The sequence below is a fragment of the Cryptosporidium bovis genome (genome assembly GCF_009768925.1).
Source record: "Cryptosporidium bovis isolate 45015 chromosome Unknown contig_3, whole genome shotgun sequence".
NCBI classification, from domain to species: Eukaryota; Apicomplexa; class Conoidasida; order Eucoccidiorida; family Cryptosporidiidae; genus Cryptosporidium; species Cryptosporidium bovis.
In genome coordinates, this window is record NW_027125024.1 from 116,307 (window position 1) to 142,479 (window position 26,173).

Here is a 26,173-nt window from a genome sequence, read left to right on the forward strand (position 1 = left end):
GTCTTATACATCTAGTGTATTTATTAAAAATGAACTTTTATCACAATGGGTTACATAAAGATAGTGAATGCTACATAAAGTATGTAAATAAAAAAACGAAGCGAGGTAAAATTAGAAAGGTCTCCAAGGAAGTATATCTTAGGAATAGAATACTATGTGGTGTTGGTTCGTGTAAAGTTTGTTACGGGAATCATATTATTGATTGTTTTTCTTCTGGTAAAAATGGACGGATTAACTTAATTTTTCCAAATTATGACATTGTTTCAAAGTATTCAGATTTTATTTTGGAAGATGAGTCTATAAATTACTTAATAATTCCTAATTCCGTAATTGAGTATCTAAGTGAAATAAATAAACAATTTATTGTTAAGTTGAAGAGTAAATTAAAATCACAACAACTTACTGAATTGCCCTTATATTTTGAAGAGTCAGTAGGCACTTTTCCAGCACATATAAGAAATTTTAATACTGGTGGTAATAAATATGTACAATTCCTTGATACTCATTGCAAGGATATTCAATCTTTTAGCCTCGTAGAGTCTAGAAGCATTGAAGAAATTTTTGGAATGTCTTTAACTAATACGTTAAATTGGTATCTAAATCATTTCTCAAGTTGCAAAAACGTTAATATTTTTTTTTACGTTTTAACATGCAATGAAGAGTGGTCAAATAAATTCAGCAGTGTTCTGTCTAATCATTCGAATTGCTTCGTTCTCAGCCCATACGATTTTGCTAATGAAGTATCTGCAGAATATTATAATTCTGGAGAAAGATTACCACCAATAGACGCTTGCCAAAATAATGCTACTGCAGATTCAGAAATCATTTTTCCTGAACATCTCGGAATCAGTGCCTTAGAAGAGGGAATAAAAAAGGGAAAATTTTTTAAAGGAATAATAATGATGATCTCTAGAGATAATGGAGAAATAGAAATTAGCAATTATGAGGGAAAAGATATTGTTATAAACGTAAAGGGCTGGTTAAACCTAAACAGGTGTATTGATGGCGACCTAGTTGTTGTAGAAATAATAGATACTGATTTTGAGGGAAAGGATGACAACATTCCCACCCACTTCGAGACAGAAAATGGAATTGACCAGGTTGAAGGACTAGAGAATAAAGAAATTTCTGGGATTGGAACAATTCTTTTGGGTGAGGATGATTACGATGAGAACCACGCACTTGAAATACAAAATATTTCCACTCAAGATCGTAGCAATAATGAAGAAAAGTTTGATATGGAGGTGATATATTCGGGGAGAGTTGTTGGAATATTGAAACGTAATTGGAGTGAATATTGTGGTTCCCTCATTCCATTGGATGAAAATGATACGAGATATGACTCTTGTTACAATTCTTCCACGAGGCAACATCGAATTTTCGTTCCCATTAATCCAAAAATACCAAAAATTATTATACATACAAAACTTTCTTCGACACTTGAGTTTCAGAGGCTTATTGTTATTATTGATGATTGGGATCGCAATTCATTTTATCCTACAGGACACTGGGTAGGAGTCCTAGGTGCAGCTGGAGATTTAGAAGCAGAAACATCAGTTATACTGCGTTCTAGATTTATAAATTCATCTGATTTTTCTCCAAAGGTTTTACAGTGCCTTCCAAACTATGGTGGTAATAAAGAATGGGTTCCAACACATTTTGATTTAATTGATAGATTAGACTTAAGGGACAAATTGGTTTTTTCAATTGACCCGCCAGGTTGTAAAGACATTGATGATGCACTAAGTATTGAGTTGATTCAGCAGAAAAACGATCCTGATGATGTAAACTGGTATAAAATTGGTGTCCATATCGCTGATGTTGCACACTTTGTTAAGCCAAATACTCCACTAGATGATGAAGCTGCTCAAAGATGCACGACATGTTACCTCGTGAATCGCCGTATAGATATGCTTCCCGAAGAGTTGACCACTGAAATTTGCTCGCTTGTTTCAAACAAAGATCGTTTGGCGTTTAGCTGTCACTGGGAGATAAATGATAATGCGGAGGTCAGAAAGTTTTATTTTAACAAGTCAATTATTAGCTCCAAATATTCATTTACTTATCTCCAGGCCCAGAATATAATAGACAATACCAGTGATAATTCTGAATTAGCGATATCACTGAGAACACTATTGAATATTTCGAAAATACTTAGAAGAAATAGAATGGAGCGTGGTGCAATTGAATTGTCATCTTCGGAAGTGAAAATTGACTTTGAAGAATACAACTGCACAGAATCAAATACTAATCTAAATATTAAGGATGTTTCTATGTATGTTACCTTAAGCACGAATTTTATGGTTGAGGAGTTCATGCTTTTAGCAAATGTAACCGTCGCAAAGTTTATTTCAAAACACTTTCCAAGCTGTTCCCTATTAAGAAAACATCCAGAGCCAAAGTATACCCAACTAAAAAAACTTGAAAACATGTTATTAAAGGTTGGAATTACATCTTTCAGATACGGTACTTCTCTTGAATTAGCGAATAGTTTAAATAACATCAGAAATAATGAGATAATAAAAAAAAATCCAATCATAGAGAGATTAATTAGAATTTTAACTACTAGGACAATGAACCAAGCAGTTTATTTCTCCTCATGTAAAATGGAAGGAGGAACCTATCATTATGGTCTAGCTGAAGAAATATACACACATTTTACTTCTCCAATAAGAAGATATGCTGATATTGTTGTTCACAGGTTACTTGCTGCCTCAATCGGGATTGAATCCCTGGATAGCAGTGTTTCTAACAAGGATAAGGTAAGCATAATATACATCTCTTCTTTGTGTAATGTTGGAAACTGTTTAACCATTTATGATTCTCAGATGTTAAAGCTTACACATGCACTTAACATGAAAAAGAGAAGTGCCCAAATGGCAGGTAGAGACTCCACTAAATTATTTATTTTTCTATTTTGCAAACAGAATGGCAAACAAATAGTTGAAGGCACAATCATTCAAGTTAGAGAAGACTCCGTGCTAGTGTTTGTACCTAAGTTTGGCTTTGAAGGTAAGTTTTTTGATTCTGATTATTGAAACTCTGATATTTTCCTAGGTCTGGCGCCCATTGATACTAATATCTACTCGTTTGATCGAGAGACCCCATGTTTATTAAGTAGAATAGATCCTTCTGTGAAATTGATGCTATTCGACAAAGTAACCGTTTCTGTTTACGCATCAGACAAATATTTACAGAATAGGATTATGATAGAATTAGTCTAGAGAGTTCCAACTACCTTCCGAACTCTAATTGCTATCCCGCACCTATTTGTAGTTTTCATTAAACATGTGTCCCTTATGCAGTATTTGATCTAGAAATAACTTCGTTAGAGTGAACAAGGACTAAATATGAATTGAACTTACGATTTTTGCTCTGCAATACTCTTATCTGTTCTGTAGAATGCTAGCTCTGACTCCAATTCACGAATTGAATTTTTGATATTTCTTTTTAACACTTTCAAATCGACATTAGAAAGCATTTTCTCCAGTTGAGCAATTTTTTTTTCTATCGGAGTTAACTGATACTTAAAATATCAAATATAGTGTAAAACTTACCCTCAATCTTCTTCCTTTGATGGACAGTTGCAGATAGGGAGGCTAATAAATTTGTTAATGCATCCGGGCGTATCATTACTAATGGAATTGGACTTATACTTGGGACGTTCTGCCCCTTTCCATTTGCTGTATTTTTTATATCTTCTCTCAGTTTTCCTTGGTCAATGTTAACAGGTGCTGTATTTGGAAATTTCAATGTCATCTTTATTGATGTTGTTTGGATTCCTTCTACTGGAGTTTTACTCAGCTCGCTAAAAATGGGTCTTTTTTTACTAAATCTCAAAGCATCTCCAGTTTCTCCAACTAGGCTACTTGTAATCCCATGAATATTTTCTAGTTCCTTCTCATGTTCCAAAACACTCTTCCTTAATTCAAGAAGGCCATCGATCCTTGAATCACAATTTACCGAGACTAAATAACTCAAAAATAAGTTTATACCAAAAATAAAAAGATTACTACATAAACTTCTCATAATTCGAATATTAAGTTGTAATAATTAAATGAATTTTCAAAATACTATTAAGACCTCAAATTGTAATATAATAAAACCTTAGATACTTTTCCTATATCATGCAACAGATTATAAGTTTGTTAATGCCGGCTTTTACATGCAATCACACCCCACACAAGACTATTCCTTAGGTCGCACAGTAACGTCGAAAAACGTCTATTGAAGTCATTTAATCTAACAAAAACAAAATAAACAAAGTTAAATTAAAATCAAATGAGAAAAACAAACTATATATAAATTTATTTAAATGTTAATAATTCTTAGGTCGAAATTGTTTTATTAAAAAAAAAATATATTACTATTTTCTACTCTTTAGATAGTTCGGCGTCTGCAGCGAAGTAAGCAGCATTTTGCAATGTATTTTTTAGTGAAACTCCGACCTGGTCAGAGTTAACCTTTGGATTCGAAACTGCTTGTGATAGCGCTTGATTATCAATATATGCTGCGCTCCCTGGAGTGCTGGATTCCTTTTGATAGCTTGCACTCAACCCTTCAATGTCTAATATTGGTTGTGGGGATGTAATAATTATTGGTACTTTTGGTCCCGTATTTCCAAAAAATGGCAATTCACCCATTCCTGATAATGGGCCATATCCTATTGATAATGTTATTGTATCTCTACCATGTCTTACAACAGTTGGGGCTGAACCTCCCGTTTTAGCTTCTACAATTGGATCCCCTAGTCTTGTTTTGCCTAAAGGAGTACTTGATGAAATCTCCTTAACCATTTCCTCCAATGTAGATTGTTGTTCCAGAAATGATGAATATACTGCTCTATTTTGCAAGAAATTTACTCTTATCGATTCAATGTAGTTCAAACATAATAAAAAAAGTGTTATTTTGAAAATAATAATTTTATCTCTGCTCATTTTGAATAAGCAAGCTCCCTAATATAATCAATTCTTTTTATTTAAAGTTATCAGAACGTTTATCATTATTGAATAATGTTGATTTATGCATGTATATACAATCAAATGCATGTACTTTTACATGCTACACGTTACTTATTTGTCATTATTGACATTTTATACCGCCATGATATGCGAAAAATTAACCGCCTAAGTATACATGTGGCTGAAATTACAAGTAGATCGTTGTGGGGTCATTTTTACGCCAGTAATAAAAATATAGCTTGTAATTTCAGCTTCAGGCAAGAAATCATTTTTTGCAATTTTTCTATTGTTATCTAATTTACTCTATCGCAAACAAGGTAAGTTTTTTTATACGAAGTAAAGTATAAATCAATCACCAGAACACAATATTGTAATTACACTTTTCTCACCCCTCAGGTAAAAATGGCTCAGAAAGCTGTAACAAAGAAAAGTAAGATATCAAAGGAAGCTAAGAAGAACAAACCTAAGAGAGCAATGACTGCTTTCATGTACTTTGCAAGCAGTAGGAGAGCAGAAATTACAACAGCAAACCCGGCTCTCAGGTCACAAGTAGCAGAGGTTGCAAAGATTCTCGGTGAGGAATGGAGGAACATGAGTGAGTCAGATAGAGCTCCATTTCAGAAACAAGCAGACGCAGACAAAAAGAGATACGAAAGAGAGAAAGCGCAGATGGCAGGGCAGTAAAAACTCAGTTTCGGAGCGTTGAATAAAGGTTTTAAATGAGTTAGAATAACCTTTCCTGTTACAGATAAAGCTGGATTTTCAGGGAAACTTCGAGGTGTAATAAAAAGGTCTAACTTAGGAAAACAGGATAATATTAGTTCTTTCTACTAATTTTGCGTATCTAAGCACTCATTTCGAAATGTTCCACGGTCCTTCTTCAACACCGGGACAAATAGATTGTTGTGAATGGATATTTGTTTGCGTCTTGTATTTCGATGTACATGAATTGTGAATCATCCTATCTTGAACTTCTGCTGATAAATAATCCATTCTTTCTTTTTGATTACTCTGGCTATGTTGTGTAGGTGATTGAGACTTTATTTGAGATATTAAAGGGCCTATGTCTGGTAATGAGGAGAGCAAACTTCCTTCTCTATAGCGTAAATTCAAAAGACCATTAAGTGTTACAAATGCAGTCTTTAAGAATGACTCATTCACTCCAAAGGTGCAGGTCTCCCTAACGAGTTCAGCATAGTTTTGTACATGTTTGAGCATTTCATAATATTCGGATTGTTGTTCATGCAAGGTTCTAAAATAAAAGTTCGCAGCTGCACCATCAAATTGTATTGGGCCCGGATTACAGAATCTATCCTGCATGGCCCAATGGTCTTGTACTATTTTAAGCCAACGATAAGCCTTCCCCTTCAAATCAACTTCACTAGAAGGAATCGTAGGCATATTACCTGGTAGCTCTGGATGAGTTTCATCGTTTGAAGGAACGATCTTCATTAGGCAATTGAAGGGAATTGCAGTCATTCTCCAATCTGAAACCTCCCCACAAAGTCCACGGATAGAGCAAAGATGCCCAGTCAACCCACTTTCAACAACAATTGAGGCAAAGTGGCCAAGTGCGTAACCGAGTTTTGCGTCAAACTGAGAGGGCATTGCAGATCTACCTTGATAACCAAAGAAATGTGTGAAAGGCTGAAAATTACCATTGTATTTGTTTTCCTGTTTTCTTTTTTTAAGTTCTTTCTTAATCATAAGTACCAACAAAGCCTCTGTTTCTATCGCTGAAAACGCAGAGTCAACATCTAAAGAAAGTATTTCTTTCCTGATAAATCTTGGAAGGGACTTAAATAGAGCAAGACTCCAGGGTGTCATCTTAGAAGAATACTTTCCCAATGAATTTGTATTTTGATTGTTAATGTTGTCTTGATTCAAGTTACCACTAATTGTATTTTCGGCCCCCTGATGAGTTGTATTCGTTCCTTGGTTACTTGGTGTTTCACTACTTATTGTTGGATGTTCCCCATGCCCTAAATTCATCATCTCTGAAATAAAAAGCTTCATTTCTGTATGTTCTTCTGCAAATCTACGCAATTCATTTATCTCTGATATTAATATTTTCATATCAGGCAAATGAGACAGTAATGCATCTGGAATTAACACAGTTCCAAAATTTTTTCCAAATTCTGCCCTTTTACAAATCACATCCGCCACATCCTCAACTATGTGAACCAATGTTTTGTCTGCTGCACCGTACTCTTCTGCAATAATTACTACATTTGGATGAGTTTGCAAGGCACACTCTAAAACCTCATTGGAAGGTTGTCTTCCCATTAACCTGATAAAATGCCAATATTTTGGCATTGAAGCAGCATCTGTTAAAACATTTCCTATCAAACTTGCATATAATTTTGTACTCGAATCAAATCCAACACAAGCTTCTACAAGGTCATTTGCTAAATTATTAGAAGCAGTTGCAGGGACTCCAACTACTTTTGTGTTGCAATTGTTTTGGAGGAAGTATTCTGACAAAATTGCACCTTGTGTCATCCCAAAGGCAGAACCACATAAAACTAAGCCATCCAAATGCAAATTCATGCAAATTTGCCTGGCTTTTTCCAAATTTTCTTTTGAAATCAGACATTCCGTGTATGTTCTACCAATCAACTCTGAACCACCTTGATTTGGTAAAAGATCAACATCCTTTTCAGTGAGAGTAATGTGTTTGCCTTGCAAGAATCCCTTAACACCGTAGAAACCTAGACATCTTCCCCTAACCATTTTTAGACGGTGATACAAACCCCAAACAACATTCGCTATTCCAGGAGCTTGCCTTGACATTAACAACACACCAATCCTCAATCCTACACCGGGGCCTTCAGAAGAAAGATCAAGTTGTGCTTCTTGGCAGTAGAAGTGATTAGAATTGCACAAATGTGGATAATATGTTGTAATTTGTCTTTTTATTAGTGGGTCCGATAAATTGTATTGAGTTGTAGGTTTACATCTGGCCTTCAAATTGGTCAAAAGTATTGGCAATGGTGGTCTGTAAGTTGTGCGATAAAGCTGAAGAGGGGATAATGTTCCCTGAATCCTGTTGAATACCCCCCTCTTACCCGTACTAGTTCCTTGTGATATATTTCTATCAGTCTCCCCTATAATGCCTTCTTCCTCACCACCATAAAGTAAATCCTTTATTTCTGGTGTCCTGACAATATACGGAATAGTCTCAGAACATGGACCCTCAAATTGCAGTGGACCAGGGGCACGATAAAGATCTTTAAACTTCCAAATATCTCTGACTTGCTTTAGCAACTTGAAGAGTGGCCCATTTAGATCTACCAGCTGTCTAGTAACGGCAGCATAATAACCTGATTTTGACTTTTTTGCCTCCATTATTCTCGTAATGCTAATTCCACACGCTTGCCAATCTATTGGATTACCTTCAAGGCCCCTAATAACTGCAAGGTATCCATTCATACCCTTTGAAACAAGCGCTCCTGCACAGTGTCCAAGAGCATAACAATAGTTTGAATCAAAATTTGATGGCATTGCGCATCTTCCCTCGTATCCCAAATAATGGTGCATCATTGTAAAGCCAAATGGCATCAAAATAGAGTCGGGGTATTTATTGGAACTGTCGATTTCCACTGGGACAGCCTCTTTAGTTTGCCCATGTTCAATATCGTAGTAAAATGACGTTCCATGCCTCCTATGAAGTTCTGCCTCTACTAGTAATATCAAAAGTCTTTCCGTTGCTATCTTAGCAACTTGTATCTGTCCTGTTGCTTCCCTATCAAGTAAAAGTTGTTCTCTTATATTTTCCGGTAAATATTCCCAAATACCGGCGGAAGATTTAGACAGTAACTTACAAATTTTTCTGTCATACTCATCTGGAGCTATCTCATCTCCTTCATCATCCTTCAATTCGTCCAAAATATCGTTTAGTTCTTGAATTAATACTTTAATTTCAGGAATGAATTCTATCAAACCTTCTGGAATAAGGATAATTCCGTACATTTTTCCTTGCCTAGAACGTTCTTCCATCAAGTCTACGATGCTTTTTACGATTTCAAATAGTGTTATACCTTCATGTTCAACTTCTTCCGCAATAAAAACCATATTTGGTCTTGTTTGTAGGGCAACTTCAAGTGCTAGATGAGACGCAGACCGTCCCATAACCCTCACGAAGTGATATACATTTTGAGATGTACAAATGTCAGAGCATAGATTCCCAACACATTCAGCATAGGTTCTAGCAGCAGTGTCAAATCCAAAGGAAACCTCTATCGCTGGATTCTTAAGGTCACCATCAATTGTTTTTGGAACGCCAACAACGCAAATACTATTCTTTTTCTTTCCCATGTAATCAGCAATCAAAGCGGCATTCGAATTTGAACCATCTCCACCTATGACAATTAAGCCGTGTAATTGAAGTTGCTCGCAAACCTTTTCAACATTTTCTAGGTCTTTTTCACCGTTTATCCTTCCCCTCCCAGACCAAAGCATATCGAAACCACCTTGATTCCTAAAACGGTCCATCATTTCATCAGAGACAACCTTGTATGTCGACTTAAATAGGCCATCTAATCCCCCTAAAAATCCAAAAAGTTGACTGTCCGGATGGTGGTTTTTAATGAAATCATAAACACCACCTATTACATTATGCCCTCCTGGTGCAGGCCCACCAGACAACACAATACCAACTCTTAAAGCGTGATATGAATGTTCCACATTATTAGAATCATCTCTAACGATTTCAATGCATGGCCTACCAAATGTGTTAGGTAATAATTCCTTTAATTTATCTCCATCTTTCTGAACCAAATCTGGTATGTCAATTTCCTTTGTTTCTATTGAATTAGTTGCAAGAGAATACGGTAAAGTTGGTGTCCAAAATTGTCTTTCGAGTTGAACAGGGCTAAAATTTTCAAAAAGATCTGCAGAGTGAAGGTGTGGTTTTCCGCCCATTGATAATTTGAAGGAATCCAACCTAGTAGTCAAATTGCGATCAAAAGAGTCTCTCCTTCTAACAGGCTTCTGAACAGAATTAACCCTTACGGTAGAGGATACAGCCTTATCCCTGTCAATATGAGTATCTTCCAGAATTACGGCAAGACTCCTAAGACGGCGAATGTTATTTCTTTGAACCTTATTTGTTTCTCTACTAAAAAACATTTTCAATTTCACCTAATATTACCTCAAATATTTTCTGAATTCTTCAATTATTACCTTATTACTTAAAATGTATACCTTTTAATTGCTATACAAGAATATCATTAATATTTGAAAATAAAAAACAGGAATAATTCATTCACACATAACCCTCACGAACAATTGTCAATGAGAATTATTGCATTCAAAAATCCCGCCATTGTGGAACTTCTAGAACATATTAGGTCGAGATAAATTGAAAAAAAGCTTAGTAAATTTTAACTAATAGCGCAAACACACTGATATATAACTTCCTACCAAAATTTCATAGTTTTAGCAGCAAAATTGCTGTAAAAATGCATATAGTTATATAGAAATTTGTTCTGAATTATTTTAAACCTAAATATATATATACATATGTAAATCAAAATATTAAAATTCGCAACAAAAGTCATTAATTTGTGTGTGTTTATGGAGTTTGAATATATCATGTTGATTTGCTAAGATTTTATTCGAATACAAAACCTAACAAATATCTCTATTTGTTCCTTAATTATTTGTTTCTAGTGTCAAAATGAGGGGTGACTTGCGCTCGCATTTAAAATAGTTTTACATGTATCTTTCCACAAAATATTTCTCACTTCACTATCTCTAAAATGTACTTCCAGAGGAAGGAAGTTTTAGGTGAACCTCCGATTCTTGCATCTTTCGGTTCTATCCGTTCCCAAAACTCGAAGAAAAGGAAATTAAGTCCGACATTCCAGTTTTTTGTTGGAGTAGGTTATGTTATTTATTTAATAGTTACACTACTTGTTATATCATTAATTGCACAACCAAGTGAAATTTATTCTTCAATCTATTCGGTTCAGAATGTTTTAAAATCAGCCAACTGGAATCCAGACACATCAACCCCAAAGAATTTAAATCCTAATAATATTCAAACAAATGATGATATACAAAATTGGATGACATATGTATTAGGACCAATATTGTTAAGTGGTTATATTTCCGATCAAAACCAAGTTATTGGAGCCTCTTTCTCCAAGTGTATAGGTGAATATACTCCTGATAGCAATTCAAACAATCTTGTTCCTTCTGACTATGGGATTGCAAACATATTGGAAGTATCTAATTGCAATGAAAGTAAAATGAACATGGTATCAAGAATATCAGAACCATACAAATACCTGGAAATTTTCTTTGACTCATCAGAGAAATATATTATTCAGGAAATTGAAGAGACACCAACTATTCCAACAATACCAAAAAAATCAAAGAGGACAGATATAGTATCATATAAAATTGAATTGCTGATATACAATGCTAATGCTGAGGCATTTACAGTACTCAACTTTTCTTTTAATTTATCAATTTTTGGAAATTATATCCTAAATATACATTCACAAACCGCAACATCTATAAATAAATTTATAGGATTACCATGTACAAGTTGCAATTTTACAATAAAACAAATACTGAAGGTAATACTGTTTTTTATATATTGTTTTATTTTCGTCTTACATTTTATTCCAGGAATTATTTTATTCTTTACGAGCTTGTGTGGCTCAAGAAGTTCTACAAATGAAAAAGAAAGTACTATCAAAATGGAATCTTGGTCAAGTTATTTTAAAGAAAGATCATTATCTATTGCAATTAGATTGTCTCACTTTAGCACAGTAACATTATGGATCACCTCAGCCTTGATAATTCAACTTCTTCCTGATTTAGAACTGAAAAATATACTTGAGAACAGTAATAAAGTTGCTATTGAAATTATCAATGGGAATTCTTCAGGAATTCCTTTATTAAATTCAATAATCTATTGGGTTCAAATTGCATCAATTCTGAAGTTTATAGGTACGGCTGTTGGGTGTTTATCGACATTCTTAATACTTTTTAGAATTTTTCAGATATTTTCTTCATTATTTTCCCAGGTTAATGTTCCATTGAAGACAATAATTTTGTATTTCAAGAAGATAGTAGGGATATATCTTTTTATAAATACAATATTGTTAACATTATCACTTGGAATAATTATTTATATACAAATAAACAAATATTATCCAATAATAAGAGGTTTTAAATCGTCATTTACTACCTCTTTATTTCTTCTCTTTCTATCTCCATTCGACGAAATAGGATGGGAAGGTAATTTAAATTCTACAGATGCAAATATAACAACAATTGTTTTTGTTTCAGTAATATTAGGTATTTCAACATTTTATCTAATGTTAGTTCCTCTCTCAACAGCAACGATAATGTTTATATTTAATGAGGTTGAAGTGCTTCAATCTCTAAAGCAAAATACTGATAATATCTACACGATAAAAACCAGTATAAATTCATGGATTCAGCAGCTTTTTTTTCTTTCAACATTCTGGGCAACAAAAAAAACTGGCTTTTTTTCCAATAAATTTCCTTTGAAAATATCTAAGGATTCTCCTGACTCACAGAATAAAACCGAATTTACTAGTGCTTCGAAAATTACAAGATGCTCGAGTAACATTAATGAAAATGAGGAAAAACATCAGGTAAAAAGTATTTCTGACTGGAGGCAGAAGAGATTTATACAATTTAAAAACTTCTTTAAAGTACCTCCAAAACTTGAGTTCATTCCATATTATATTTTTTTTATTTTAATATTATTTCTAGTTTTATCTATAATATGGATTGTTCGTATTGTAAATCATCGATTAGAAAAAGATGCAAAAGATATTGTATGGAAAATATTAGATTACCCATTTAAGGCCAGATCTTTTTATACCTTTGACCCAACTAAACGGTTCTCTCCATACATGTTTCAGGAATGCTCAAATGAAAAAACTGTCAACCCACCATTTTTATATGACGAAACTCAGTTGGAAAGCATCCCTTCGGAATTGATTTATGGTTTATTTCAATCATTTAGACTGAGTAATTTGACATCAATCAACCAAATAAAAGTATGGATGGAAAGAATATTAATTCCGTCCATTTTGTCTAAATCAAATGAAACCAAAAAAAATGACAAATTTTTGACGGATATTGGATACCCTACTCTTACACCAATAGTTAATCCTATTCTTATGCTTAAACAACATTTCAACCCAACTAGATGTAACTCGAATCCAAAAACCTCTGGATTATATCTTAGCAAAACAATGGAAACAAAAACCAAGGTTAATTTGGATGATATTACAGACTACAATATATCTTCGACTAAAAATTATAATTTGTTTTCAGTTCGAAATGAATCATTAGTTAATGATCTGAATGACAATATAACTGGTTCATACTTGAAAAATAACTCGTCTACGGAAGAAATTGGGCAGATGGAGTCAAGTTCATCTAGTTATGGAGTAGATAGAATTTTCGTGCTGTATTCAGGGACTCAAAATGAATTGATGGAACAATTCAATAAGACTCTAAATGGAGAAGATGAAGGAAATTTGTTTTGGGTAATTAAGTCATACTCCCTATCTAAAGGAAGCGATTCACAAATTCATCTTGTCCATTCATTTGGTCAATCAGCTAATGAAATTAACATAAACATTCCATATTCTGGACTTTTCGATTTTAATTTAGGTGAAATGAAATTATATTTTCCAATTCTAATCCCAGGTAAATCTTCTGTTTCTCTAATAACAATTGATTTTGATATCTCTCCGACTGGATTGGTTTCTATCTCCTATACCTTTGATTATATTAAGACTGAGTGGATTACACAGGATAGCGATGAAATGGAAATAATCGTTGATCGAAAGTCGGAGATTGAAATATCTGCAGTTGAAAATAATTTAAAATATAATTTGATTTTCTCAGAAGTGATATTGGGAATACAAGTACTTTTGTTTTTGGTTTTGATTTCAATTTTAATATATAATGCAGTAAGAAAAAAATATTTAAATAAAAAGCTTCTAAACAAAACAAACTATGAAATGAATATCTCTGATCAGGAAAGTGAAAGAGAAAACAAGAAGAAATTCAAAAAATTTCGACTAAAAAGAATGCATAGACAAAAAAAACAATATATTAATGACTTAAGTGAAGATTCAGGTGAAAAAGAAGAAGACAGACACAGAGTGATTGTGATAAATGAAAAGAAAGATCTATTGGAATTCAGAAGAAAGAAAATGATAAAGAAAATAAAAACAAGACAATTCGAAGATGGTGGTATTGAAGTAAACAATGAAATTGATGACATCAATGATGAAGACATAATTCAATTATACAAACTAAAGAATGTTAATATACTTGCAATAATAATAATATCAAGCACTTTTTTAATTCTATTTTGTCTATGCTTTAGATATTACATTTTAATAATTACAACAAAAATATCAATTAACCCCAACTCTATTGACTTTGAAGGTGGTTTTAATTCAATTCCGACATCTGTTGGCGTTCCACTCCCATGGGAAATTTCGATGGATGACGTTTATACAACAAAATTCGATTTAAACATGATAGGGTCAAATTCAGGGTTTTATAATGACAAAGTATTTTCAATTAAAAAATTAATAAAGACAATTCATGATATTAGAAGAATTTCAAACTATTTCTTCATGTTTGAATTTTTTGCTGCATCGATTATATTAGTATATATTGCCTTTCTGTTTTTATATTCTGGAATATTAATTGAACGTCACAAAAGAGTAAAGATGTTCAGAATCAAGAAACATTTCGAAAAAACGGGGGATAACATCCTTGAAAACTCACTTGACTCTGTTTCTTTGTTCACATTTATGGACTCGACCTCACAGACAGGTTTCAGTTGGAAAGAAGCTAATTATGCCTTTTTCCCAATTTTTTGCGTGGTTTTTTCATTCATAATATTGTTTTCTATAACTGGATACTCAATTTTGGGTTATCAAGAGGGTCAATTTTTTTCATTTTACTATTCATTCATGAGCTCATTAATGTTAATGTATAATTACAATAGCATAAAAAATGTGATATTATCTAAAACTTTTCCTGAACTTTCAATCAGATTTTACATGAGCGAGTTATCATTTATTATTAAGCCAATATATTTAATTTTCACTTTTTTTACCTTTAATTTTATTTTAAAGGCACTAATACCTGCATCAATAATATTCTATATGCGTTCAATAGCATCAAAAAATTTGCAATCCTCTCAAGACACATTATTATCAAAACTAAATAAGGTTGCAGTTACAAGACCTTCTATTCCAATTTTTGTAAATGATAGCATTACACTGAGAATGAAATTTTTTATAAAAGCTTTATACATAAAACTAGGAAAAATAAAACACCTAGACAAACAAAATTCATTTGAAGATGAAATGATCAATGAACAAATCGATTCAAATATTAAACAAGGAAAAGACAACCCAGATTGGATATTTGCAAAATTAATTCCTGAGTTGTTCAATGAAATAATCCACTATAAACTAAATATATCGGAGCTGGTGAACAAAGATCAACAGGGAATACAAGAAATTAGAGATTACTTAAGTAATACATCCTTACAATTACTGCTCATTCAAGAACATTTGGTAAAAATTGAATTTCTAAGATGTAAACTTTCCATGATAAGACAGGAACTCATGAAAATTGAAGATGTGAAGAAAGATATATCAAGAGGTAACAGAGAATCGCAGCATTACTTGAACAGGCTATTGCAAAGGTTAATGAGTATTAATGACGAAATCGAACACTTAGACCAAAGCAATAAAGCAATATCTCAAGAAAAAGAAATTAATAAACAAAAAAACATTCAAAGTATAAATTCAAATAGCTTAAAAAAGGAAAAGGATAAGTGTGGGAATGACTACTTATTTGAATATGATAATTCATACGCAAAAGAGCTCTTTGATAATTCAAAGATAAATGACATTTTATCAGAAAGTGATATTAAAAGCAGTTTAACTTCAGAGTCAGAAACATCAGAATTAGAAACAAGAAGAGGCAGGAAAACGGTACTAAGTAATAATCCTGAGCCAAATATTAGAAACGATATACTCAATCTAAACAGTGAAGAACTAGAGAAAAGAGTCGAAGAATTGTGGAGAAGATAAAGAAAGTTATATTATGAACTGTTACTTAAAATTGTTTGTATGAATTACTGCTTTCTTAGTATTATCTTTAATTAATGATAATATTTCTTTGTTATTTTTGATCTGATTTAGTTTTGTGCTACATTTCTCAACTATTTCTTCTTCTGATAGATATGGATGCAACGAAATTTGTGAATTGTAGTTAAAAAAATAAAACATTTTTTGTGTTGAAATATTTAAAATAGATTTTTCCCAAGACATTAGGGGCCTTGTGTTTTTCAGCCTTTTTTTCAATGTCAGTGAATCCAGGTTATATCTCGATTTTTCTGAACAACTTAACTCATCCCACCTAAGCTCACATTCAGCAAATGAATTTATTTTGTTTTTAAAGCCGAATAGAAGTTTTCCAGAAATGGGTGGGATTGATGTCCCATTAATTAGCATCTCCATCTTAAATCGCTTTTTGAGTCTTCCGCAAATATTTCCAGAAATAATTCCAAATCTACGAGTAAGATTACAATTTATCAGTTTATAAAGTAAATGAACAAAATAATTATTCAAATATATTACTATTGTTATTTTGTTAGGTTTTGCTTATCATTCCCACCTTTTGTAATTTTTCTTCCTTAAGTGAAATAATACTAGCGCCGTAGTAATAACTACTGCTGATACAGTGATAACTATATTTATTTTGTTAAAATCATCGGGAATTCTATCAAAATGAGTGCTCGGATAAAACTCTTTTATTTCTATATAGTTAAATCCAATAGAAATCAACATTGAAGTTGATTCAAATTTCCTATTTGGAAGTACAATCATTTTCCTAGGGCCAGAAAATTTCATTGCAAATTTGACCCTTTGATCTACCATTGGTTTATATGGTGGGTAATCCATATTTTCAATTGAATTATTGCTAAAGTATTTATTTGAACCAGGCCTTAGTGTAGTAAACAATTTTTCAGGTATAGCCTCGATAATGTTACTGTTTTCGTTTCCGAATAGAATCATTTTCGGTGTTATTGATTTCATTGTTCTACTCAAAGTTAAAGTAGTTATGGGCAACTCGTAATTATACAAGAAAGAGGTTTTTTGTATGTGTATTTTTCTTTCCGGATAAATCTTTGATTCATTCACATTCTTTTCGGAAGAAATCAAAAACATAAACTTCTTAAAAAGAGACGAGTTATTATTGTCTTCAAAGGGGAATTGATATAGTTCAAGTATGTGAAATACTGGAATTTGGTGATGCGCATGAAATGCTGTTAATACTATTAAATTATGATAAACTCCAAGTTTATATGGAGGAGTAAATGATTCAGGTAATATTTCGGAATGAAGTAGATTGCCATTAATTGAATTAAATAGCATTACTTTTTTTTTATTCGTAATAAACCCTAGTATTGTTGGATAGTCAAACTTATTGACAATATCGTACTCTTTTGAAACTATTGAAGGTGAATTTACACAGTTGTGGCATATTGACGTTGAAATGTTTTCTATTGTTTCATCCTTCAAATTATATCTCCACTTTAAGGATGTATTTAGTGTTGAATTAAGCATGTAACAATTAATCGTACTTTCATTATAGGTGATATAATGGTGCGACAAATCCTTATACATTATCCTATAACCTTCCAAGTCCAAATTATTTAAATCTAATATTTTAACAAAGTGATCATTCTTATCAATCAGAATTAACCTTGGATCTATTAACGGATCTCCAGCTGAATCCAATAGTGATGTGGTAAATATTTTTGAAGATTGATCCAATTTCAAGGCATTTACGATGGTTATACCAGAAATAATATCTATTTTGAAAATAAGTTGTTCATTTATAATTATCAGCAATAAGGGTTTTTTTTTGTCACCAATAATATACTGTTTGACTTTTTTCACCCTAATGTTTTCCTTGATATGGCGTTTTATTGTGTCATTTCTCCAAACTAGCTTCCTTTTTTCTACGAGATAACCAAGAACTGAATAATGTTTATTTACAGTTATCAATATTGTTCCGGATAAATCGCCTTCATGAGAAATTGATTCATGAGCCATTGAATCATAGTAGATATTACTTGCAGAGACAATCATAGAATAGTCGAATTTACGTGAAAAATCCATTTTATTTGATTTTTCGCTGGTCTCTGCACTGTAAACAATGAAGTTATTCTCATAATATTCGACATTATCTAGTGATGAAGTAAAAGATTCATAAATATCCACAATTTTGGGCTTTCCACAATAGTTTTCAATAATATCGCAATTTAGTGAAATAATTATTAACAATGAATCCTCCCACTGCAATATCAAATCGCCTTTACTTGTTATAGAAGAGTATTCTATTGACCCATGGTCTATTATTTCATCTTTTCTAAAATAATCTATCTTCAATGTGTTCCTGAAAATTTTATTTTCCGATAGTGGCTTTTTATAACCAAATATATTTGTTATGCTTAAATAATAATTATTATTGCTATAGTTTAAAATTGACAAATAACCCATTTCATTTATCTTATTCTCATCAATGAATATATTTAACAATGAAGACTGAAAATAATTGAAAATTGGTTTAAAGGAATTTAGAACAAATGATTTATTTTGTTCAAAAATATAAATAATGTGTTTACTATAACTACTGTCGTATCGTGAAAAAGTTACTATGATATCGGAAGTTCCGATTTGCCTTAGAGTAAGTTCAGTATCTAAAATTGAAGTCATTTTATCGCTTAGTGAAGAAATATTTATATTCGTATTTATGTGTTTCGTTTGTCTGTTGTTAAAATTATATTTCAATAGTCCAAACTCATTGCTATTCTTATCTAAATATAGTATATTGAGAAATTCAAATTGATCATTTTTAGTTATTAAACAAGAATTTAAATAAATAGAGAGATTTTGTTGGAAAGATATTGTTTCTCGAGGACCATCATCCAATTTCCCTATTTCTTCATTAATTTCATAGAGAGCAATATACTTATTATTAGTGTCAAATATAACAAGTGATTTTATAATTTCACTTTCACCAAATATAATGGAAATAGGAAATTTATTATCGCCAATAGACAAAGTTTCATTTTCTAATAAAAAACCGTCTGAACTTCGAACAACAAATAAACTATTTTTTAATGCCAAATAACATTTTTCTTTAGTTATAAATAACTCGGTAAAGGCACTTTCTCTTGGAATTTCCATATCCAAAGTCCACCTTATTGATATTATACCGTTATTTATATCAATACTTCTTAGTACCAAATAATCACAATCGCATCTTTTTACAAGCATAATGTACCTCAAATCGTCTACTTTCTTAAAATTAACAAGTCGGTCTCTTGAGCAAAATTCATCTAGTTTACCCAAAACTTTATTATTACTGACAATGAAAACCCTTCCATTTTCAAGAACAAATAAATTACCGACAGAGGTGTCGACCACGGTGTAAATTGAATCAATTCCGACAATACCATAACCATTCACCAAATTCAAATTATTTCCACCGAAAACATTACAAAATGTCACTACAAAAAAAAAGAAGCGAATAAAGATCATAACTGGATTGGTAAATTATAATGATATATACAATAATTTCCCATAAATTAAAATAACTATAAAATTAAAACACAGAAAGAAAGTTTAAAATAATTATTTACAAGTATATAAGGGCAGTTTGAGCTAATTTGACAATGTTAATTATTGGGGGGCAGCGGGAACAGCTAGTCAAATTGACTCAAAACATCTTCCCACTGTTGTATTTCATTTATTTGTTCCGATCCAGAGAACTCCTTACAGTCAGAAGTTCCTTTCATACAGTCTTCAGTCTCGTTTTCGAACTCTTTGCAAACTTTCACTTCCTCAATTTTTTGGTCAACCATTTCTATTTCACTTGTTTTTGTTTCTTTCTCGTTTATTTGATTTACTTGAGGTGGAATAAAGTAAGGTATCTTTCCAGATATCCAATCGTTGAGTATAATTTTTGCAGTTGTTGCTAGATCAACTTCTCCGCCGCGTAAGATCTTTCCCAACCTCTTTCCAACAATAGTGAGGAATTCGTCAGAGTCATCCCACCTGTCCAAATTCCCTAAATCATATCTCTCTTTAATATGCTTTTCCTTGACAATAGTTAGAAGTTTTTTAATATAAATACAAGGATCTGAAAGTTTTTCTGGTCTAACAGCACCTCTTAGAACAATGTTGTGGCCAATAGCACTCTCCGGTGGTACGATACCCGGGCAATCTATAAGATATATTCTGTGTGTCAAGTGAATATATTGCCAAATTTTAGTCTCTCCAGGAATTGGAGCAACTTTACACACCTTGCTACCTCTAAGTGTATTAATAATACTTGATTTGCCAACATTTGGGTAGCCAATAAATCCTACACTAACATGTTTTTTATCCTTCAATAATGATGCATACTGCCTTAGTACATGAAACAATGTTCTTTTGCCAAATGAATTTGTAATACTTGAATGGAATGCAATGGTTGGTCTATAACTACCATAGAAGCCTATCCATTTACTAATAACCCATTTTGGAATCAAGTCTACTTTATTTATAACAAACAAGATATATTTTTGTTTGCACTCTTTGGAAATATATTCTTCAATATACCTACATCTAGTCCCCTCAGGATCTCTGGCATCAAGAACATGTATTATGATATCAGAACTATCTATCACTTTGTACAATTCCTGCCAAATGCGTCTTGAAGTACCTTTTCTTAATACAGAATCATCATTCAATAAGTCAAAACCCTGAAAATCATTATTTCTCTGATCAGATAATTTCGTTTTAAAGTTTTCATCAGCACAATCACCTATATTCTCATTGTAATTTATTTGTGATTTTTCAACATCTCCAATAAAATCACTCAATGTGTCATATTGTGACGCCATCTTCGGCCTTTTTCTTCTTTGTTCTCCGAATGTTCTGTTGTAGGGTTCAACAGTAAGTAACTTCATACTGGAATCGGAAGGCTTAAAGTTAATTTGTTCAGAATCAATAATGGAAATCGGAAGCTTTGATCTTTTCAGGACTACAGAGTATGGATCTGAAGCGGCTTTCGACATTTCTTCCCGGAAGGTTTCCATTTTCTCTTGAGTGATTACCCTAGTGTTTCCAAACCATCTTCTATCTGGCTCAACTCTAACAACCGTTCCAGATGGCTTGTCATTTTTTAACAGCACTCCCTTCTCCCTATACATATTCAATCTATTTATTGTACTTTTGGTTCTATAGAACCCATCTTTTTTCTCGATCTTCCTATCGGGATTTGTGGATGCAGTACTCTTCGAAATTGAAGCAACATTCTTTTTTTGTTTATAAGTTCTGATCCTTTTTATACGTTCAATACCTGAACTCAATCTCTTCGTTTTTTTTGACATTTTTAGTCTTTGCTACTTTTCTGGCCCCGGAAGCCTTGTATAGCAGAGTTAACATTTGACCGCTTTTATTTGTAATAATAAATTTGCCCAAGCGCCCGAAAATAACAAAAGAATCAAAATTTACTGGAAGTCCTCCAAGTTCAATAAAAAAATACCCTCAGATTCACTTCATAGTATTCTATTCCCTTATTATTACTAGACCTTCATTGATTTCACTATTCATTATACTTATTATTGAATCCCAGTCCAAATTGTTATTCCCACTCTTCGCATGGTTGGCACTTGAGCTATGTAATCCTTTTTTTAAATTTATTTCATGTGTTTTATGTTTTACAACAAAACTAAAACTTTCATTATCACTACTTTCGTTTGAATCTACTGAATCCTTGCGACGCTCTTTTTTCGAGTTCCTGTTTTTGAGGTTGGTTTGGTGTGACTTCAGTTTCGTGTCATCAAGCTTCAACTCTTTACTTTCGGTTGGCTGAATTTTTGACTGTCTCGATCCCATAAATAAACGAAAGGAAAGAAATAATCAACAGAAAAAAAGTTTAGGTGTAAGTGCTTAAATTCGCATGCGCTGTGCCGCAAATAATTTAAAATGCACCCAAGTGAAAAACAAAACAATATAAACATAAATTATAAACTATGTTATGAACTATTTATAATGAGTGGGACAAAATTGCAATACCTAACTGTTTTGCAAATCATCCATTTTTATTTCATTTTTGTTGTATGCATTTCTACTTTCTAAACGCTCAATTTCGTTTTCCTCTGTTTCAAGAATAGAGAAATCCTCGGCTCCCCTTATAAGCATCATGCTTGTTGGCTCAATACTCCTAAGAATTGAGCAACAATTAACTCTACCTGACTTATTCTTTGAAATATGCCTTTCCATTGTCATATTATTTCTAGATTTATTTGAATTTACTTGATCAAAATCATCAGACCCATATTCTGGGTCTAGATTGAAATCGCCAAATTCAATGTCAAGGAAGGAAGATATATCAAAGTTGTTTGTTCTAAAGGAAGACCTGGTTTTGGTTGGTAAAAACCATCTCCACGAAAATTTACCACCAAAAACTTGAGAAAACAATAAATACGCACCTTTCTTCTTCCTATACACAAATTCCTGTTTCAAGTGTTCAATACCTGTAGTATTGTTTACAATGCAGATAATCTGATCAATTAGCATTGCAATGCAAAAAATACCAAAGATCAAACTCTCCACAATTACTGTAAATCCAAATATAAGCATTACTGGAGTCATACTACATCCCTGGGTACTTTTAAGATTATCATCAACACTTACTGATAACCCCAAACTTGTACCTACAAGATTCTCGTTAACAACAATACTATTAACTTGATCTGGATATGAAAAACAGCTGTAAAAACAATAACAAATAAGTGTCAATGAATACACAGAAAATAAGAAAATATAAAAAAGAAATAGTAGAAATTGCTTCTGATTATTAACTCCAACACAATTATTTACCCATGGGCAATGATGATCCATCATAAATACGCATCTTTTACAAACCGAACAGTGGTGAGTTCTCGGAGGTTTCAGGTTGTTACATTTTATGCACGATCTGATTGAATTACTTTGAGATTGAAGTTCAATAGGTAATATTATCTCACCTTTATCATCGCCATTTGGCATCACCCCCGGGTCAGTAGTTGTAGTAATTAAATGGCACAATGAAGAAAGTATGAATAATAAATTATAGAAGATAATGTTAGAAACGAAAGCCACTACTTTACCAGACTCAAGAAAGGTTGGTATGAACAGAAAGTTTAGTACAAGTGATGCGTATAGTAGTAAAAACTCCCCAAAAATCATGCAAATTATTCCACATACATCATTAACGAACCAACATGGCTTGGAAAAAAACATTATTCCACTTTAACAAATGGCTCCATGTGAAAAAAAAAGAGAAATTCTCTGAATAATCAATGGTGTTCACGGAAGTTTTTTAACAATAATCTGTTCTGAACATATATAGTATTTAAACGTATAAACTCAAGAACTTATTTGTTATGGATATTGTGAAAACTCGCGACATTATACCAGTAAGTTTACATACTCGCATGCCCGCCAGTTAGTACTCGGCAGGCCCGAACCACGAAGATAAACGAACTGCAAGGCACAAAAAAAATCGTATATCCGTCTATGACAGCGACTTAAATCAGAGTAAGTACTAAATACCTAGAAAAACAACGGACTAGATGCTCGAATCATGTATCAAAAACAGGTTTCACTCATCCCGAGAGTTTCCAGGTGAAGTATAACATTATAGATACAAAAGATTATTAGTATAATAGTGAACATCCGATACTGTACCGATAGTCCCTCCCAGAGAACGGGAGAGATGTTTTTAACCTTATCAGAACACGGATATGCATAATGATATCATGTGAAACTAATCACGGTTTATTTTTCGTTGAGCATGAATATAAAAAAACGAAAGGAGTTGGAATCATCTTGATACATGCTACGTGGACCAATCACCATACCCAATGTGGCTATTCAACGTATTACAAAGTTTAATAAAGATGTTACGTCAGCCAATCTTCAATGTGAATGCATCTCAATTTCCAACACTCACTAATGGTTTAGCGACAACACCTTCTCTAAATCCATTCTTAAATCTTCTAGCCATAGTCTTCAGATGCCTCATTCTTCCTGTTCCTGTGGTTCTACGTCTCTTCGCCTTTTGACTCCAGTTATATGATCTCATCTTTGATGATGGATAACCACAAGATGCGCAACGCTTCTTTTGGACCATGTATGCTCTCTTTCCACAACGACGACAGAGAAAATGAGTCTTTCCATGGTGTTTACCACGACTTCCTGTACCCTTTCCTGCCTTACCCATGATTTCTACGTAAAATGAATCAAATAGAAAGTGAACCCTATGTTTTTGTGCAAAACCAGTGATCCAAACTCGGTATCTCCCAAGTTCAGTTCAATTGAATGTTACTCTCAAACGAACTTTGAAACTTTCTTTACCACGTCTAAGTGATAGACAGCCCCGAAAAAATTACTATTGACTATTTTGCGGTCATTAATTCTTAACAATAATATTAGCAACTATATAATGGGCCTATTGTAGACGAGACGCTGTTATGCTATTTCTTTTAGTTACGCCAGTCCCCTACCCAATAGAAAACCACAAAATTATAGAACCCCGTCTCCCAAGCGGTAATATAATGTCAAATAATAACATTGAAAGAATGTGTTTCAACAGTGTCGGACAAAAAGAAAAAGAAAAAAAAGATTAGATATAAACAGTATCGACTACACTTGAACAATCCTGGAGAGCTTTTGCAATCTATTTAGAAGTGCGTCACCTTTTTCAATGATTTCGTTGTAGTTATTTGTCTTTTTGTCTATGTAATTGCAAATAATTGTCTGTTTTACTTTGTCAATAGTGCACGGTAACTTCGAAGATGATATGAACGTGACTACATCCCTTTCTAAGAACTGGGGGGATACTCCAAACGAGTCTGCCATCTTGGTAATAGAAACTGATTCGAAAGGTTCTAGATATTGTTTGTATGCTCTTAGTCGGATTGACCTTAGGTAAAATTTGTAATGAGGATATAGATAAATATCTTTCCTAATCATGAAAATGATGTCAAGTAGAGCCTTCGAAAATTCGAGATACTTTCCGTTGTAGAAATTTTCAATATATTCAAGTAGATATTTTTTATCTGGTTGCAATGCAATCTTCAAGATATCTGGGCAAGTTAATAATTTGTTTTTAAGTGTTACCCTGTCTACCGAAAGAATAGATGTTAATACAGTATAGAATATCAGGCGATCAAATGACATAAGCTCTACAGCCGTGAATGTGGTTATTGAATCCAATAAAAGTTCAGAGGCAAGGGAAAATTTTCTAGTTGAGATTTTGTGAATAGCATCATAAACTTTGAATCTATTTTTCCTTTCCCAGTCGCTAGTGGTCTTTAATTGATCTTGTGACTTTAATAAAAATGAGTTTACTAGTTCTGAATCATTCCAAAATAATCCAATTCTTATCCCAAGAAACAGTAATTCAGTCCTAAGTCCCCCAACTGTTTTTTCAAGTGCAATTTCCAATTCTTTTAGGCACTCTTCCTTATTTCCTATACGAATGAGATAAACCAGCTTTTCATATTGGCAATTCCTAACTTCAAGGTCACCATAATTTTCGGTAGCATCTTTTATCTTTTCATCTAGAGTTTTCAACTCATCTTCATTTTTCTTAGATATAATAGAAATTATTTCCTCATCTAATTTAAAAATAGCTGTATTCTTTACTAGGGACTCATAAAGTGGGATCATACCATTCTGTTTAATTTTTTCAATAACTCTAGTTATTGAATAATTTTTTTCCTCTTCAGTAGAATATATTGATCCAGATAGGTGAATTAATTCGGTAAGTTCAAGATCGGGAACTGTTTGTAATAACTCCTCAGGATTATTAACACGATCCATTTGTTGCCTTAGTGTACTCATAAAACTCACAATACAGAGATGTAGTATTAAAGAAGCAATAATCTTAATTCCTTATAATAGTAATAAAAGGAAAAAAGCTTCACGGCCTTCACAAAAAAAACACAGCTTCTTGTTTTTTCCTCCCCACCATCACTTGAAAATAACTCTTCATTTTGGCGCCTTTAGCAGCAATTCAGAAATAGTTGAGAACAATAATCTAACCACTTCTACATTTAGGGACTCTAC

At 32.7% G+C, this 26,173-nt stretch overlaps 13 protein-coding genes across 13 annotated transcripts; 3 read left to right on the forward strand and 10 right to left on the reverse strand.

The window, feature by feature from the left end:
- Positions 1-29: 29 nt before the first annotated feature.
- Positions 30-3,038, forward strand: FG379_002321 (uncharacterized protein; the record flags this gene model as incomplete). The annotated part of the gene is made up of 1 exon (XM_067328190.1): positions 30-3,038. One exon carries the CDS (start codon positions 30-32, stop codon positions 3,036-3,038), a length of 3,009 nt encoding a protein of 1,002 aa, XP_067183729.1.
- A 478-nt stretch (positions 3,039-3,516) lies between these two features.
- On the reverse strand, positions 3,517-4,029 carry FG379_002322 (uncharacterized protein; the record flags this gene model as incomplete). The annotated part of the gene is made up of 1 exon (XM_067328191.1): positions 3,517-4,029. The coding sequence occupies one exon, from the start codon at positions 4,027-4,029 to the stop codon at positions 3,517-3,519; it is 513 nt and encodes a 170-aa protein (XP_067183730.1).
- A 344-nt stretch (positions 4,030-4,373) lies between these two features.
- On the reverse strand, positions 4,374-4,937 carry FG379_002323 (uncharacterized protein; the record flags this gene model as incomplete). Its single annotated transcript, XM_067328192.1, has 1 exon — positions 4,374-4,937. One exon carries the CDS (start codon positions 4,935-4,937, stop codon positions 4,374-4,376), a length of 564 nt encoding a protein of 187 aa, XP_067183731.1.
- A 426-nt stretch (positions 4,938-5,363) lies between these two features.
- On the forward strand, positions 5,364-5,645 carry FG379_002324 (high mobility group small; the record flags this gene model as incomplete). Its single annotated transcript, XM_067328193.1, has 1 exon — positions 5,364-5,645. The coding sequence occupies one exon, from the start codon at positions 5,364-5,366 to the stop codon at positions 5,643-5,645; it is 282 nt and encodes a 93-aa protein (XP_067183732.1).
- Positions 5,646-5,813: 168 nt separating this feature from the next.
- Positions 5,814-10,091, reverse strand: FG379_002325 (pyrophosphate-dependent phosphofructokinase; the record flags this gene model as incomplete). The annotated part of the gene is made up of 1 exon (XM_067328194.1): positions 5,814-10,091. One exon carries the CDS (start codon positions 10,089-10,091, stop codon positions 5,814-5,816), a length of 4,278 nt encoding a protein of 1,425 aa, XP_067183733.1.
- Positions 10,092-10,723: 632 nt separating this feature from the next.
- FG379_002326 (uncharacterized protein) lies at positions 10,724-16,087 on the forward strand (the record flags this gene model as incomplete). Its single annotated transcript, XM_067328195.1, has 1 exon — positions 10,724-16,087. One exon carries the CDS (start codon positions 10,724-10,726, stop codon positions 16,085-16,087), a length of 5,364 nt encoding a protein of 1,787 aa, XP_067183734.1.
- Positions 16,088-16,108: 21 nt separating this feature from the next.
- FG379_002327 (uncharacterized protein) lies at positions 16,109-16,516 on the reverse strand (the record flags this gene model as incomplete). Its single annotated transcript, XM_067328196.1, has 1 exon — positions 16,109-16,516. One exon carries the CDS (start codon positions 16,514-16,516, stop codon positions 16,109-16,111), a length of 408 nt encoding a protein of 135 aa, XP_067183735.1.
- A 147-nt stretch (positions 16,517-16,663) lies between these two features.
- Positions 16,664-19,609, reverse strand: FG379_002328 (uncharacterized protein; the record flags this gene model as incomplete). The annotated part of the gene is made up of 1 exon (XM_067328197.1): positions 16,664-19,609. The coding sequence occupies one exon, from the start codon at positions 19,607-19,609 to the stop codon at positions 16,664-16,666; it is 2,946 nt and encodes a 981-aa protein (XP_067183736.1).
- A 164-nt stretch (positions 19,610-19,773) lies between these two features.
- On the reverse strand, positions 19,774-21,444 carry FG379_002330 (uncharacterized protein; the record flags this gene model as incomplete). The annotated part of the gene is made up of 1 exon (XM_067328199.1): positions 19,774-21,444. The coding sequence occupies one exon, from the start codon at positions 21,442-21,444 to the stop codon at positions 19,774-19,776; it is 1,671 nt and encodes a 556-aa protein (XP_067183738.1).
- A 178-nt stretch (positions 21,445-21,622) lies between these two features.
- On the reverse strand, positions 21,623-21,952 carry FG379_002331 (uncharacterized protein; the record flags this gene model as incomplete). The annotated part of the gene is made up of 1 exon (XM_067328200.1): positions 21,623-21,952. The coding sequence occupies one exon, from the start codon at positions 21,950-21,952 to the stop codon at positions 21,623-21,625; it is 330 nt and encodes a 109-aa protein (XP_067183739.1).
- A 180-nt stretch (positions 21,953-22,132) lies between these two features.
- On the reverse strand, positions 22,133-23,341 carry FG379_002332 (DHHC family palmitoyl transferase fused to a KOW domain; the record flags this gene model as incomplete). The annotated part of the gene is made up of 1 exon (XM_067328201.1): positions 22,133-23,341. The coding sequence occupies one exon, from the start codon at positions 23,339-23,341 to the stop codon at positions 22,133-22,135; it is 1,209 nt and encodes a 402-aa protein (XP_067183740.1).
- Positions 23,342-24,035: 694 nt separating this feature from the next.
- On the reverse strand, positions 24,036-24,323 carry FG379_002333 (60S ribosomal L37; the record flags this gene model as incomplete). The annotated part of the gene is made up of 1 exon (XM_067328202.1): positions 24,036-24,323. One exon carries the CDS (start codon positions 24,321-24,323, stop codon positions 24,036-24,038), a length of 288 nt encoding a protein of 95 aa, XP_067183741.1.
- A 422-nt stretch (positions 24,324-24,745) lies between these two features.
- Positions 24,746-26,099, reverse strand: FG379_002334 (proteasome regulatory subunit Rpn7 26S proteasome subunit 6; the record flags this gene model as incomplete). Its single annotated transcript, XM_067328203.1, has 2 exons — positions 24,746-25,998; positions 26,093-26,099. The coding sequence occupies 2 exons, from the start codon at positions 26,097-26,099 to the stop codon at positions 24,746-24,748; spliced, it is 1,260 nt and encodes a 419-aa protein (XP_067183742.1).
- Positions 26,100-26,173: the final 74 nt, after the last annotated feature.